Genomic DNA, 16,933 nt, shown 5'->3' with positions numbered 1-16,933 from the left:
AAAACACAGATGGTAAAACTACGGATTTTCCTTCAGCAAAACCTGGCATCACACCTATTTTTCGGTCGGTCACACCTATTTTTCATGGGCCTTCATTCAATCATGTACGTTAAATAAAATGTCGGTCACACCTATTTTTCATGGTCCTTCATTCTATCATGTACGTTAAATAAAATGGAGCATTTCAATTTCAGTCTGAGCAAAGGAGCAAAGCTGCCAGTGAGCCGTTCGCCTTTTGCTGCCAAAGAAAAATTACGTTGCGTATTACTACTGTAGCATTGGTGATGGATATATTTGTGTTACTAAAGAAAACCGAGTGAAAAGTCCTAAATTACAAGTTTCCTAGGTTTCATCAATTACCGAAAACCGTTCTTTGCAGAACGAACAAATTCTTATATGAAGGTGCAAAAGATGTTACTAAAACTATTTCATTTTATTAAACCCATGGCTTTATGCATTTTGACGCTTGACCGAACACATTTACTTGGAGCTGGTATATTTGTTGGCTGCTTTGGTACCTTCCGAGACGGCCAACTCAACCAGCAGCAACAAGCGAACTGAACCGCGAGAGGTGATCGGTTAAAATTACTTGATAAGAAGCGAGCAATTAGAATCAATCGAATTAAATAAAATTAAAATCAGTGAGCGAAAATGCCTCAAATCTTCATGAACATTATGTTTCGTCCTTAAAAGAACATTTTGTCGACGTGATATGCTGGAAATTTAAGCCTTCTTTTCCGTCTTCTTGGGCAGCAACAAAACAGCTTGGATGTTCAGAAAAACACTTCTCTGAGCAGTGGTTACACCGGACAGCAATTTGTTCAACTCTTCGTCGTTGCGAATGGCCAGCTGCAAGTGACGATAATTCTGATCGTTTCGTTGTCTCGAGCAGCATATTTCCTGCCAATTCCAGAACTTCAGCAGCCAAATATTACATCACGACAGCGAAACGAGTGCTCCAGCTCCAACACACGCTCAGCATAATTTCCTTTCCTCAGCAGCCGATGAATACGACCGACCGGGAACTGCAGACGTGCACAACTGCGTCACCGACTCACCGCTAGTGTCGCCGTTGGTGGTACATCTCAATAATTATAGTAGAATTAAATGGAACTTTCCATCAATTTTCTCGGTGCATCCTGAATTGTACCATGACTTGTTCGACAATAATTGGAAATTATTCCAACCAATCACAAAGTGACAATTTCTAGTACGGCCGAGTTAGAGTTATTTCAATTTTTCATTGACGCGCATTGAAATAGTTTGCTATATTTTCAATATTTTCCAAATCGATTTTCCGATCAATTGGTGTAAATATCCTGGAAATCTATTGAAAATTGACTGAATTATAAGCCGAAGCGTGAAAACGCGTTTCCACTTTGATGACGTCATTTCCAACAACCAATTACGAAGCGACAATTCTGGTAAAACATAGGTTCATTATTTTCAATTTTTCAATAGTTCAACATCAAGAATCCATACTTTTCTTCATTTGGGTCAATTTTTAGAAGATTTTCCGATCGATTGGTGTAAGAATATTGAAAATCGATCGGAAAACCGCTGAGCTATTAGCGTTTAAAACCTGACCACTTTTCGAGAAAGAATTTTTGGAATGACACCCTGCATCTAGTGATGTCCGGTAATCGCTCGATTAATCGAGTAATCGATTACAACATGGAATAATCGAATAATTTCTAATCGAATATCGCCTAACACATAATCGAACTAATCGATTACACTCGCATCGATTACTGACACGAATACTGCTTTTTGAGTTTTATGCTTGCTGAACTCAAAATGACGTGAAGCCCATATGGTAATTTTAACGAAAAGCTCAAATTAAACTTGTCGTGACTTCGAAGCTATACACGATCTCTTTTACCCTCATGGAACTGGCCATCAGCGATGTCAGATCTTCAGATTTTTGTGCATGCTTGTGAGTGTGAGAGAAGAATGCTCTAAAATCTTTCTGTTTCTTGCGCTCTTCAAGAAATTCCTATCTTGCTTTTGCTTCATTCATAGACTCGGGTGTCGATTATCCAGCGAAAATAAAATTCCCTGACTTTTCCAGGTTTTTCCACACCCCATTGGCAGGCAACCATGTTTTCGCTGCCAACATCTCGTGTGTGCGAAAATGAGATAGCGTGTCAGCACTGCGTTTCACTCAACTGCCAGCAGTCTGATTTGGGCCCGCTGTCAAATTTTGAGCCCAGGACATGCTGTCGCTGACGTTTACTGCAGTTCGATATAGAGATGTCGATGGAGTGTTTTTCCAGGTGTATTTCGAAATATTCCAGACGCAAAATATCTTCTTAATTTCTCTTTGCAAAGTGATTATTTGGCTTAATTTGTTGTACTCTTGAATTATCATTTCCTAGTGAATACATTTTTCTTTTTAATTCAAATTCATCTTTTCATGCAAAATTTCTATTTGCAAAATTAAAATTAATTCGAACTTAATTAACGCACATCGAAATTAAAGCATTGAGCTAAATAAAAATTGCAAGATGTCTTTTAGGAAAAAATGAAATAGTCTGCTGGTTTATCTAATTGCCAACGGGATGAGCCGTTTTGCCTGTTAGATAACATGTTACATGTAATGAATGGGAATAAATCCGCTTCAAACATTTAACTATGCAAAACAATAAGCATAAAAGCTGGTCTTTAGTTTAGAACATAATTTGAAGATAGTTTCGGACTCAAAACCCAATTTGTCTGACCAGCTGTTTCGATTCGCTATCAAAATTTGAGGAAATAATTCCCCAGGAATATAACAATTTTTGATGCCAAGTGACTCAACGAACATCGCAGCATCATTGTATTATTTAGAACCTGACCTTCTGCTTTTATTCGACCTACTTGCTGCTAGCTTTTGATATTCAGGAAAACGGGTTTGCCATTCTATCGACGTCGAATCTCAAAGATATGACTGATTTGTTAGACTAAATCAGAATTTTGAGTCTGAAATGGTCTTTCATACGAATGCGCAATAAGCGTAGGTTTTCACGAGTGATCGACATGAGAATAAAAATTAAAGTCCGGGTTCTGGCCCGTTCAGGTTGAATATCGTAGTAAATTTTCAAAGGCTGATCTTGGTTTAGTTTGATTAGTCCTCGTTCTAGTTACAGTCCGATCTCGGTCTGGAAGTTTGGATTTATCTATAGACCAAATTTGATAGTATGGCTATTTCATGCCCCTTTCTGTACAAAATAAGCAGATTTCTATACACAATTTTTGGTCTAAATATCCGATAAATATCGAAGATTTCAAAAGATATTGATAATAATCAATTAGGTTGTTGGCTCTGTGCTGTGAGTTGAGATTTAAAGCAGGTCAGTCGCACATTCATGAAATTCAAAATTTCGAAACTCTGAGAAATTTGCACATATTAGATTGGTTGCAAGCGAGTAAAAATAACGTGTAACACTCTTTTTGATTTGGGCCATTCACGAAGGCCTTGAATGTGAAGGTGCCAGATATTTGTTCCGGTATATTTTCTTCCCATGCCAAAAATCCCTGACTTCAAATGAAATTCCCTGACATTCCCTGACTTTTCCAGGTTGAAACGAATTTCCCTGACATTTCCAGGTTTTTCCTGATTTTCCAGGTAATCGAAACCCTGCTAAACTTATCCAGGCGGCAGCACCTTACCTTCGTAGTCGCAATTCGCAAATTAAATATTTGGTGCCAGCCAGCTTTGCCAGCAGTAAACGATCTCTTTTACTTTTTTTGACGGATTGCCATGCCATGATATCCATGATATCTTTTATGTGCGAGAAAAAAAGAGAAAGAAATATTTTTGTTTGTGTTTTCACCGTTTTCACGCAAGTTTTGACGGTTTGGACAATTCGGCATAGAGATTCCGTGTAAGTGAAGTGCAAACAAACTTAAAACTCTCTTTGGCAAGGAAAACAGACTCATCGCATTCGCATGCATGGTATTTCGCATGAGAACGAAAAGGTTCAGATGTAACTCTTTTTACATTTGTCATCGTGAATAATTTTTAAAATGTTAGTTTTGTTGGTTGATCCCGCTGGTTTCTGCTTTCCGGTTTCTGTGCTGTTATTTGAAATAACTTATTTTTCATTCTCGTAGTCACACGGATCGCGTACATGTGGATGTGTTTTGCTTTTTAGTTGGAGCATAGCCCATAGTTGATTATTCGACTAACGAACCGCCCAATTAAAGAATCCTTAAGCAAGCAAATCATTGCTCTATTTGATTTGAGCCAAAGCTTTTTTGAAAATTCATTAGTCAAATTTCGACAACTACTGCGTACTAAACTTACAATACAACTTGTTTTTACAGGACAGGTCAGTAATAACTAAAGCGAGGATACCAGCTTTGTTGGATGAGTTATCCAACATACAGATAAAAAGTTATTTTCATTGAAAATGATTTTACAAATAAAAACCAGGATTTCAATGAATTTTTATCTAAAAATATTGAAAACCATCTGCTGTCAACAATCTCAAATCTATCAACAGCAAGAGAGTTACAATGCAACGGTGTTCGATTTTTACTATGCTTTATCCATCACCTATACTGCCGCTACTCGCATAACAGTCCCATTTTTTATGGAGTTTCCTATATAAATGGGACTGTTATGCGAGTAGCGGCAGTATACACAACGAGTAATCGAAGTTTGGTCGATTACCCGATTAATCACAGACGATTAATCGTGTCGAATAACAATTGCTAAAAAAATATTCGATTACTCGTTAATCGATTAACTGAGAAAATCGGACATCACTACCTGCATCCGCTACCTTCTTGAAAGACGTAGTCCTACGTCAAAAAAGTGACCAAGTTGCCTCGTTCCAATTGGTCATTGTCTCATTATGCGTTCTAATCCTCGAGCATTATGATGTCCTGAAAGTAAACCGTACTGGAAAAGTGTACCAGAGAACAATTCTATGGTTGTGATGTAAGTGTCAGTTCTTGTTTTATCTTATTTTGTTTTTTTCTTTGGGTACCTATTTTAATGCAGTAATATTTCAAATTAGGAACAATATCCCAGTATGATTCTAAAATGCTGGATGAGTTCGTCTATGGCGGATTTTCGCCTACTTTCCCGACGTTTAGCTCAAGTTTAGCAGTTGCAGATAGAATTGTTTTAAAAACTCGAAATAAAGCATGGATTACGTTTACGTATGACCCTAACTGATTTATTTGCTCCATAAGACAAGTTAGCTACGGAAAATCCTTTACTTAATCGGATCCAAAATTAAAATCGGTTGAAATGCACAATGTTAAGAAAACTTACAATGTGCACTAGGCGTTCAACAACTACAGAACGGTTCCGATTATATCTGCTCCTGATTATATCTACCCAATTATATCAGCTTTTTCTGGTTATATCAGCCCCAAAAATAGATTTTTTGTTTGTTCTTTTTGAGTTATTTAATGATTCTTTTGAGGTCACTTGAACAGTCAAATGAACGTTTCAGGCGTCTTAACCCTTCAGGGATCAGGCTCCACAGTGGTCCAAACAGCGAAATGCGTGATCGCGTGAAATTACGCCGAAACGCGAGACTTTTTTCATATGGTGTCTTTGGCAATGTTTCTTGGTATATAAAAACCTTCGTTTGACAGGATCCATTATGTGATTTTTCCCATTAAAAGTAAAATATGAAATTTATTTTCTCACATGTTCAAGGATACAGGTTTGATGCGTTCCGCAAAGATGTAGTAAATATCAATACAAACAACTTTGTCACAGACATTATAGATGTTTCTCTTCTTTGTTTCATTTTTCATCCCAATTTCTTTTTATTATATTCCTTTCTCACTTCTCCTTTCGTGAGTGAGTTTTGCTGTTCCCATTGAGCTTTTTCAGCTTTTGAATGTTTCCTTCTCATTTTCCTATCTTATTCATCTTTTCAATTTTTTTAATTTTATTTTTCATATTTTGTTTCTCAGTTTACTATTTTGGTGTCTCATTCACCTTTTTCATTCTGTTTCTTATTCCTGTTTCTCATTCTCCTCTGCCGTTTTTTCTCTTCACTTTTTCCTATTACCTATTTCCAGTCCCTTTACCCATTTTGCTTCCTAATTTCTCTTTTTCATTTATCTATCTAATTTACCTCACTCATTTGTCTTTACTGTTATCCTTTTGACGTTTTGCGTTCGCATTTTATTCTCGGATTTGTGAGTTCAGTAGAATTTTTGCACTAGCCCCGTAGCTGTCCTATACTCTAGCAGCCGGTCGTGAAGTCTATCGATAAAGAAGGGTCAAGTCTCAGAAAGACGTTTAAGCCCATGGCTTTGCTTTTTGTTAGTTATTTTTCATTTTCTATTTCTCTTTCATATTTCTCTTTCCTGTTATCTACTCTCATTCCCTTTTTCATTTACTTTCTTCTCAATTCCCATTTTCCATTTCCTGTTTCACTTTCCTATTTCGTCGCTACGTTTAACTTTTTAATTTCCTTTTCTAACGTCTTCGGATATTGAACGTTTTCAATTTAATTTCCTATACATATTTTTTATTTCGTGTTCCATTCTCATTTGGCAAATAAATATAAGTAGGATATTGATATTAGGTATTGATTAAAATATGAAACTATATTCATTCTATACTGATGGTTGTGGTAAGTTTTTGTTCTCAATCTGTACAGTTGAGTTTAACAAAACAACAATTCTAATATTTCGGAAAAATGATTGAAAAACATTTTGAATCCAGTCGAAAAAGGGTTTTTGCGCTGTCTTGGCAATTCACGACTGCGCCTCACTCTGTGGATGGATCATTTGAAACTTAAAGCAAACTGCGGACTTCGTTCGTTCATTCGTTCATTCGTCAGTCCGTCCGTCGGTCCGTCCATCCAAAGCAATCACCCCGGAGGGTGCCTTTTTAATTGAGCAAGTTTCGGTTCGCAATCGTACGATAGGCACGAGACTGCGGGCATGGCCGTGTGGTTTGGTTGCTGCTGAATTCTAATTGAATTCTCCCCGTTTTTGGGGCTATCTCAACAGTCAGTCAGTGCGGCCTTTCATATTCGGTTTTTTTTCTGCCTTTCGTATCTTTTTTTCCCTTCCGAGGCAAGCAAGGACCACAAACCAGTTCAGGATTGTGTTTGCAGCCGGCTCAAAAGTGGTCGAAATAGCTTGCCTCCGGCAAAAAATCAATATTATCGTTCGACAAAGCAACGGCGGAAGCTAAGATCAGCAAACAGCTTCCGAACTGAGCTATTGCTTGCCATTTCCAATATCATTATCGTTATCAGATTCCGTCTTCAGTCAACCGCTGCCGGGCTGTGCGTGCCGCTCTGCGGTGGAAAAAGTGCTGGTCTTCTAGAAAAATATTTTCCTCTCCCAAACTGCTCTACCTCTTCGCTTCGGTTTCGCCTTCCATTGTCCTAGTATTCGCCGCCGTTGTCGTCATCGTCCTCGTCGTTAGACCGGAAAAATAGGCAGCAGTGATGGAACTTTTCAATTACTGTCGTCCAAATCCACGATATCATGGTTCAAAATGGTAAAACGCTGTTACAATTCAGTCCTCCCTCCTCTCTCTTCCTTCGCCAAAACCGCCTCGCTCCACTTCAATGCTGAATTATCACATTTTAGTGGATTAGGCGGAAAACGTCTGCAAACCAGCCGGAGTAGCAAGTATAGTCCTTGAGTGTAATGAACATCGACGCGCCGAACAAGGCATGCGACAGATCCAGCGAGGCATAAGCAAGACTGGTGCGTCATGATGAACTTGAGCAATTTGGTGGGAAGTGTGTAAGGAAAATCCACTCCATTAGATAATCTCAACAGGATTTGTCCGAATGACTCCGCAACTTTTCCATTTCCTGTTATTCCTCGTTACGCTTAGGAAAGAAATCGTTCTACGGTTTCTCGCGCCACCCCACTCGACTCGACTCCACTCACGCAGCGCAATAACAATGATAATAATAATCCACGAACGAAGACGAAAGTCTCATCAAATTATCATTCAACCCAAACCATTTCCGTTTGTTTTTTTTCTGTTTCTTCTTACAGTGCGACCACTGCTGGTGCGGTTGCAGGGCAAAAACCGGCCGCTATCGGCGAACCACACGTACGATCTGCAGTGCGAGGTGCACGGATCCCGTCCGGCGCCGACCATCACCTGGTGGAAGGGAAGCACCCAGATGCGGGGCCATCACGAAACGGTAAGTCCGATGGTGATTGTTACCGGAATTAGGGATTGACCCGATCTGCAAGCAGATAACACATTCGATCGGTCTCACTCGGAGCCTTGATAGGTAGCATGCGGTCGAAAGGCTGGGATGAAAATGCTCCACGAGGAGTGTGTTTTATTTGTGCGGAGAAGTAGAGTGCGCAGGGTGTACATGAAGGAGATGGAAAATTAATGAAATTAAAAGTACTGCTAAATTGTTTTACAAATTACAATTTACAAACGAGATGGTTCTATATTTTGGAAGTTATACTCATTTCATTTAAGTTTGTTGGGTGTTGTATTTTGAATGCATTTTCAGACGAAATGAACAATTGACAAAATTTACAATTGGAAAATGTCACTAGCCTAGCCCACGATATCGGATAGGTGAAAGCTATTGTTAAAAAGACAAATTAGAATCGCTCGTGTTTTCTTCAACATTCAAAATTTGAGCAACTCCCAGTTTTTATTAAAAATAGAACAATGATGTTAGAAATTCAACATTTATTAAATATACTGTTAAAATTAGCTTAGTACAACATTTCAATATTCACAATTTCTACTGTCTATCGATTGTATGCAAGCTGGCGCATCTTCTTGCTAATGTTTTTCATGAGGTATAGTACAGTCTTTTTAGTGACAAGTTTTTATGATGTCTTTGTGGTTCGGATCTTGGTATTCTATAGGATGCAAAATTTACCTTCCATGTTCATTACATGTCGATTATATCTAAGTCAAATCGACAGCTTGGCTTTATTGCCGAATCCACCGAATTACGAATCCGCACTACCTGAAGGCGTTGTACTGCTCCCTCGTTAGACAGATCCTTCGGATCGCTTTAGATCGTACCCGCTATGGTTACAATCAACGCATTTCTGCGATGTTCCGCCTATTTGTATCAGCCGAATCTGCGTTTGAGATTGGGATTCATCTCAATCTGTCGAAAGAATCTTAGGAAATTGAATTGTTTTAATTAAAGCTGAATTACTGAGAATTGCATTTTGTATTGCCAGTAAGCATCGTATCGTGGAGTTTTCGTTCTCTGGACCTGATCGATGCGTCCTGATTTAGGGCCTATTTTGGCTACTTCTGCTTCTTATAGGTTCACAAATCCAAACATTTTTTGCGCAATAAACGTCTGTTTTTGACGTGCTACCCTTTTTGATCACATTTCCACTGGTGGGCTCAGGCTGGGGCACACTGGAATACGTGCCCCAGGTCCTATAACAAATTTAATGTGGAAAAACAATGACTGAAGTCCAGTTTTATCTTTAATTTCAAGTCCAATTTAAGTCTTATAATTTTAAGTTTAAATTCAAGTCCATTTTTATGTCCAACCATAAGTTCAATTTTATGTCCAAGTTAATGTCCCATTTTAAGACCAATTTCAAGTGTAATTTAGTTCCAATTACACCTCCGATTTCAGACCCAATTACAGGTGCAATTTTAAACCCAAATACAAATCTAATTTGAAGTGCAATTTGAAGTTCAATAATTAAGGTCTAATTTCAATATCTCAGTTTGGTTCCAAATACAGTCATCCCAGTATTATGGGCCAGTTAAGCATGATGATGCTACAAAATTATTGGTTAACACAGATTTAAGTAATTAACAGTTTATTTATAACTAAATTGGTTATAAATATATCATATTTTGATGTTCTGTAGGCAATCTTGTTCCAAAATCACACACTTTTTTGCAGAACAACAAAATGTAAGCATATTCCGTTCCCAGTATTATGGGCCACTTTTAAACCTGGTCAGAATTATGGGTCAATGTCCCCAGTATTATGATTTTAAGTTTAAATTCAAGTCCATTAAGTCTTATAATTTTAAGTTTAAATTCAAGTCCATTTTTATGTCCAACCATAAGTTCAATTTTATGTCCAAGTTAATGTCCCATTTTAAGACCAATTTCAAGTGTAATTTAGTTCCAATTACACCTCCGATTTCAGACCCAATTACAGGTGCAATTTTAAACCCAAATACAAATCTAATTTGAAGTGCAATTTGAAGTTCAATAATTAAGGTCTAATTTCAATATCTCAGTTTGGTTCCAAATACAGTCATCCCAGTATTATGGGCCAGTTAAGCATGATGATGCTACAAAATTATTGGTTAACACAGATTTAAGTAATTAACAGTTTATTTATAACTAAATTGGTTATAAATATATCATATTTTGATGTTCTGTAGGCAATCTTGTTCCAAAATCACACACTTTTTTGCAGAACAACAAAATGTAAGCATATTCCGTTCCCAGTATTATGGGCCACTTTTAAACCTGGTCAGAATTATGGGTCAATGTCCCCAGTATTATGAGCCAGTAAAACAAATTGGTGTTATTTCAAGAAAAATGGGTGTGTGTGTGAATTCTCTCGATTTAGGGATCTTGTTATATCTTGTACAGTACTCAGCAACTGTCTGAGTGAGATGAGATTATATTCAATTTTAGATTTTTCTTCAGGAAGCTTATCAAACTGATTCAAAGGGGGGCTCAGTAGCCGCAAGGTTACCGAGTCTACTTTGACATGCGAGTGGTCGTGGGTTCGAATCTTGGTAGAATCAAGCCATTCGATGTCAAGTGACTTTAGCATGGGTTTATTCTCAGGCCCCCCACCTCATTTACTTTTCCTTCATGCTGAATTCTAAATTTGCCCACTCTTGATAGTGCAAAAGTCCCTCCTATAGTTAAGTGTACTGTGGTGACATTGCGATTCTCTTTTCGAGAGATTTTGGTTCGTTTCGCCCATTTGTTTAACGTGGTCGAAACGAACCAAAATCATTCGAAACGAAAATCGCAATGTCACCCCTGCGCTACTAGCACGGTTGTTACAAAGTAGCTGTGGTAACCGAATTATGACTAATTTCAGTTGTAATCCGGTTACGTCAACTGAATGGACCTAAAGTGTGCTACTTGGATGGTCAGAGAAACGAATGCGTCCTCTGACGGCTATAATGTGGGATAGTACTGGCACTACTGGCAGTGAGGAATAAGTGGGTAAAGAATCCTTCCTTCCTTCAAAGCTTGATCTACTTTACCCACTTATTCCCCACTGCCAGCCACAATACACACAACCACGCATAAAATTTAATAAGCATATCGCTCATTCAATAGCGATTATAGCAAAAAGAAGTGCAGGTCATACAGTAAACACCCGGGCGATACAGTAGTCCACCCAGGAAAGAAAAATTGAAGAATTGATTGGAGAGTGTTGGCCCGCAACCGAATGCATTGGAGAAACTTTGTTCATCAGGCTTTGTCTTAAGACGGCTAGCCAACTAAGTAAAGTAAGTAAGTTCAGGAAGAGGAAAAGTATTTGGTCCTAGCGTATTAGTTTTGGATGGTTTCCAAAATTAACGCGGAACTGTACTGTACGGTAGATTGTGATCCCTTGCAACTTCCTCAACTTTTTCGGTTTGTCTTGCTAGATCAAGAGCCTGATGCAATATATCAGGATCATAGTGCTTCGATTTCTGTATATTGATGTTCCTTGCACGTTTTTTCGTTTTACTGAAAACAAATTACAATTTTAGTCAAAAACAGCAAGTACTGTTGATCTATATGCTTGACCCATAATACTGGGAAAAGTTAATTTTGCTCCCAGTATTATGGGCCATTGTTTAACTTCGTATATTAAAGCGGAAAATGAATTTTTCTAAGTGGTTTCGCCTTAATTCAATGAATACATACCTATTCCCTCGATTCCCACCCATTTTGCGCCCAGACATAAAAATTTACGCCGCTATTCAGCTTATAATTCACTACCGACTTTTTATAACAACCGCAAAAATAACAACAAATCGACGGTCGATTGGAGCCTACTGACAATTATCGGAAAACTAGGAAAATTAACGTATTGGAACTAAGTGTATTACTGTCAAGCATGCAGCGGAATGTTGCTTCTGTCTATTAAACTCATACTCGATGGTTAAATATTAGTTTTCTATGTATAAAACTAACGTAAAGTAAAGACTGGCCCATAATACTGGGTGGCCCGTAATACTGGGGTGACTGTATGGTTCAGTTTGAAGTCTAAGTCCGATTTCTTATCCAACTTAATGTCCCACTTTAAGTCTAACTAATCCGAGTTTGATATAATTCCAATTTCACCTCCGATCTCAAGTCCAATCTAGTCTGTCCAATTTAATGTCTCACTTTAAGCACCATTTCAAATCAATTTTAGTTCCATTTTCACCTCCGATTTGAAGTCTAATTTTAAGCGTAACTTAAAGTCTAGTAGAGGTCCACTTTAAATGTCCCATTTTAAAGCCAATTTCTAGTCTAATTAAGTTTCACTACCGATTTAAAGTGCAATTTCAAGTCCCATTAAGTTCAATTCCCAGTTTATTTTCGGAATAAATTTAAAGCTTAATTTCAGACTCCAATTTAAGTCCGATTTCTCATCCATTTTGAATGTCCCATTTCAAGTCCAATCCAGGCTTAATTTAATTCCATTTTCACCTCTGATTTCAAGTCCAATTTAGTCTCACCAATTTAATGTCTCACTCTAAGTCCAAATTCAAATTTAATTATGTTCCATTTTCACCTGCAATTTGAAGTCCATTTTCAAGTGCAAGTCTAATTTGAAGTCCAATTGAGGTCTAATTTGAATGTCTCATTTAAAAGTCACTAGAGTCTAATTAAACTTCAATTTCACCACCGCAAGAAAATTCAAGTTCCATTGAGATATCAATATTAGAACAATTTTAAAGTTTAATTTCAAAATCCAATTTAAGACCGATTTCATATCCAATTTAATGTCCCATTTAAAGTCCAATGCGAGTTTAATTTAATTCCATTCCAATTTCACCGTCGATCTCGAGTCCAATTTGGTCTGTCCATTTTAATGTCTCACTTAATGTTCCAATTCAAAGTTTAATTCAGTTCTTTTTTCACGTCCGATTTGAAGTTCAAATGCAGTTTAATGTCCAATTTTGAGTCCAATTCGATGTCTAATTTTAAAGGCTGAATTCGAAGTTCAATTAAGGTTCAACTTCAATGTCCCATTTTAAAGCCAATTTGTAGTCTAATTAAATTTCAATTTTACCACCGACTTCGAGTCGAATTTCAAGCGCAATTTCAAATCTCGAAAAGCAAAATCTTGGGTTTAAACCAATGTTAAGACATTCCCGAGCAGGAGCGGAGAGCAAAATAATATAAAAACAATATCAAACTGTGTTATAATGCTATTTTTTTTTATTTAATAGATATGGAGATACATTGATAGCACATTCTGTTATTGGGTAGATATTTAAAACAGAGGTTGTAAGATGAGTTTAATAACTGATTTTGTTATCATATCTTATTTTGACCTTAAAATGACATTAGATATATTCCATGAAATTTTTTTTGAGATTAAAGAGATTTTAGATTATAAATATTTTATAAAATAATTTTTTAATTTCTCATATGCTACTGCATTTGTTATTCAATACCTTAATAATACTAAAATATGTTATTCTAAACTCTGAGTACAGTCATGTTATTGCTTTGTTATTCAAATAACCCAAGTAGTTATTCTTTTGGCCCTAATGGAGCAAAATTTTGATATTATTTTTTGTTATTTTACCAACTATGTCAGCCAAAACAAGATCAAATTTTTATATGTGTTATTCGATTTCCATAACACATTTTGATATTATTTTGCTCTTCGCTCCTGCTCGGGTTACCCTTATTTTACCCTTATCCCCCTACCACAGGAGTGAGGAGTCTCAAACCATCATTAAAAAAATCCTGCCTCCAAAACCCCCCACATGCCAAATTTGGTTCCATTTGCTTGATTACTTTTCGAGGTATAAGGAAATTTCTATTTCATTTGTATAGGAGCCCCCCCCCTCCAAAAAAGGGAGAGGGATCCTAATTCATCATAGAAAAAATTCATGACTCCGAAAACACCCACATGCAAAATATGGTTCCATTTGATTAATTAGTTCTCGAGTTATGAGGAAATTTGTATTTCATTTGTATGGAAGCCCCCCCCCTCCTAAAAAGTTAAGGGGTCCTAATTCATCATAGAAAAATTTCATGCCTCTAAAAACACCCACAAGTCAAATTTTGTTCCATTTGCTTGATTAGCTCTCGAGTTATGAGGAAATTTGTATTTCATGTGTATGGAAGCCCCCCCTCTTAAAAGGTAGAGGGGTCATTATTCCCCTCCCAAAGAGGGGAGGGGTCTCAATTCACCATAGAAAAAAAAATTGCCTACAAAAACAGCCACATGCTAAATTTGGTTCCATTTGCTTGGTTAGTTCGCGAGTTATAAGGAAATTTGCATTTCATTTGTATGGGAGCCCCCCCTCCTAAAAAGGTAAAGGGTTTCAATTCATCAAAGAAAAAATTCTTGTCTCCAAAAATACCCACATGTAAAATTTTGTTCCATTTGCTTGATTAATTCTCGAGTTATGCAGAAATTTGTGTTTTATTTGTATGGGAGCCCCCCCTCTTAGTGAGAGGAGGGGTCTCTAACCATCATAAGAACCTTCCCTGGTCCCAAAAACCGCCATATGCAAATTTTCACGCTGATCGGTTCAGTAGTTTTCGATTCTAAAAGGAACATAGGGACAGACAGACAGACAGACAGAAATCCTTTTGACGTAGGACTACGTCTTACGGCAAGTTTTGAGATAGGGTGTCATTCCAAAAAATCGAAAAATGCGAGCGTCACAAAAAATGAAAGGTTTTGAGCGCTAATAGCTCAGCGGTTTTCCGATCGATTTTCAATATTCTTACACCAATCGATCGGAAAATCTTCTAAGAATTGACCCAAATGAAGAAAAGCATGGATTTTTGATGTTGAACTATTGAAAAATTGAAAATAATAAACCTATGTTTTACCAGAATTCTCCCTTCGTGATTGGTTGGAAGATTCTTTACGATGATCTAAGCCTATACCAATTTGATATCTGTGCTTGGGAAGTAAGCCAAAACAAGTGACCAAGTTGCCTCATTTCAACAAGATTTCTTGACACCGCGGTTCAACCTAGACCATTTTGATGTCCTTGCTTGGGAAGTACGCCAGAAAGAGTGACAAAGCCCCCTCGAGCCAACAGATTTCTTACGAACACGATTAAACCTAGTCCAATCTGATGTCTGTGTTAGGAAAGTGTGCCAGAAAAAATGACACAAGTTCGTTGTCCCAACAGATCGCAAATTCTTTACTGCGAGACGATTAAACCTCGGCGAATTTGATATCTGTGTTTGAAAAATGTGCTACAGCTGTAGTGTTCGGTTATAATACGACTCTGTATGAATACGCATGCTTGCCGTTTCATTAGAAGTGTAGTGAAAAGATGTGCTTTTGATAAAATAGGATTGAATTGGTAAAATCCCTTCAACGTGGGAAACCACGATAATAAAAACAATCTTTAATTTCAGTAAGGTGGCAGGAAAGTAATAGTTTGTGTTCTTAATTTTGTTAAATTGTTTTCAAATTCACATTCTTTTGAGAATTGAACGTATGCAATGTTACTGCTTTGATAAACGTTACATACAACGCATGTATATATGTTGCATATAGCATGTATACATGAAGAATCGAATTGATCGAAATGATTACAAGCATGAATACATGCTACCATCACTACAAAGAGACTTACGTAGTCCTGCGTCACCTATATATGCGGTCGAGTCTTGTACACAACCTCTCTGATTTTTTATAGGTATAGATTTCACCACCAATTTCAAGTCCCATTAAGGTCCAATTTGAAGTCTAATTTCAAATTAAATTTAAAGTTCCATTCCAAAATCTAATCAGCCGCGGATTAAAAATTTCAAAAATAAGGAAAAAAATCTAATTTCAATCCTATTTCATATCCAATTTAATGTCCGACTTAAAGTCTGAATAATCCAAGTTTAATATAATTCCGATTTCACCTCCGATCTTATGTCCAATTTAATGTCTCATTTTAAGTTCAATTACAAGTCTAATAAAGTTCCATTTTCTCCACCGATTTAACGTCTAATTCTTAGTGTAATTTGAGGTCTAACTGAGGTCAAATTTCAATGTGCTATTTTAGGTCCAATTTCACGTCCAAATTTTTGTGCAGTTTAATGTTAGATTTAAAGGGAAATTTCAAGTCCAATTGAGGTCCTAGTTTAAGTCCAATTTAAAATCCAATTCAATGTCCCATTTTAAGTCTAAAGAATCCAAGTTGAATTTAATTCCAATTAAATTGGTCTGTCCAATGTAATGTCTCATTTAAAGTACAATTCCGAGTCTATTTTAAATATCCATTTTCAACTCTGATTTGAAGTCTAATTCTAAGCGTTATTTGAAACCTAATTGAGGTCGGATTCCATTTTAAGAACAATTTCAAGTCTAGTTTAGTTTCAATTTTACTTCCGATTTCAGGTTCAAATTCTAGTGCAATTTACTGTCAGATTTCATGTCTAATTTAAAGGGTAATTTGAATTCCCAATTGAGTTCTAATTACAATGTCTTATTTTAAAGCGAATTTGTAGTTCAATTTCCAGTGCAATTTCAGGTCCAATTAAGGTCCAATTTGAAACCTAAGTCACCCCCGATGAAGTAAAATAAGTCACCTCCATTTTGAAGTCTTATTCTAAGCGTAATTTAAAGTTTAATTGAGGTCAAATTTCAATGTTCCATTTTAAAGCCAATTTCTAGCCTAAATTTAAAAATTTCAATTTCACTATCGATTTCAAGAGCAATTTCAACTCTCATTGAGTTTCACTTCCCAGTTTTATTTCGGAACCAATTTCAAGCTATTGTCATTTTCAAAATCCAATTTAATTCCAATTCCTCATTCTAATTCTAATTTTCAGCTT

General features: G+C 36.8%; 1 protein-coding gene across 1 annotated transcript in view; it reads left to right on the top strand.

Moving 5' to 3' along the window:
- LOC128739455 (uncharacterized) overlaps positions 1-16,933 on the top strand; it is a 203,793-nt gene that overhangs the window by 87,978 nt on the left and 98,882 nt on the right. Inside the window, exon 6 of the mRNA XM_053834941.1 lies at positions 7,984-8,135. Within this exon, the coding sequence (XP_053690916.1) occupies positions 7,984-8,135 (152 nt within the window). The remainder of the gene's footprint in view (positions 1-7,983; positions 8,136-16,933) is intronic.

The sequence above is a fragment of the Sabethes cyaneus genome, chromosome 3 (assembly GCF_943734655.1).
Source record: "Sabethes cyaneus chromosome 3, idSabCyanKW18_F2, whole genome shotgun sequence".
Classification (NCBI taxonomy): domain Eukaryota; kingdom Metazoa; phylum Arthropoda; class Insecta; order Diptera; family Culicidae; genus Sabethes; species Sabethes cyaneus.
The sequence above is the reverse complement of the archived record's forward strand: the minus strand, read 5'-3'. Positions and strand labels throughout refer to the sequence as shown.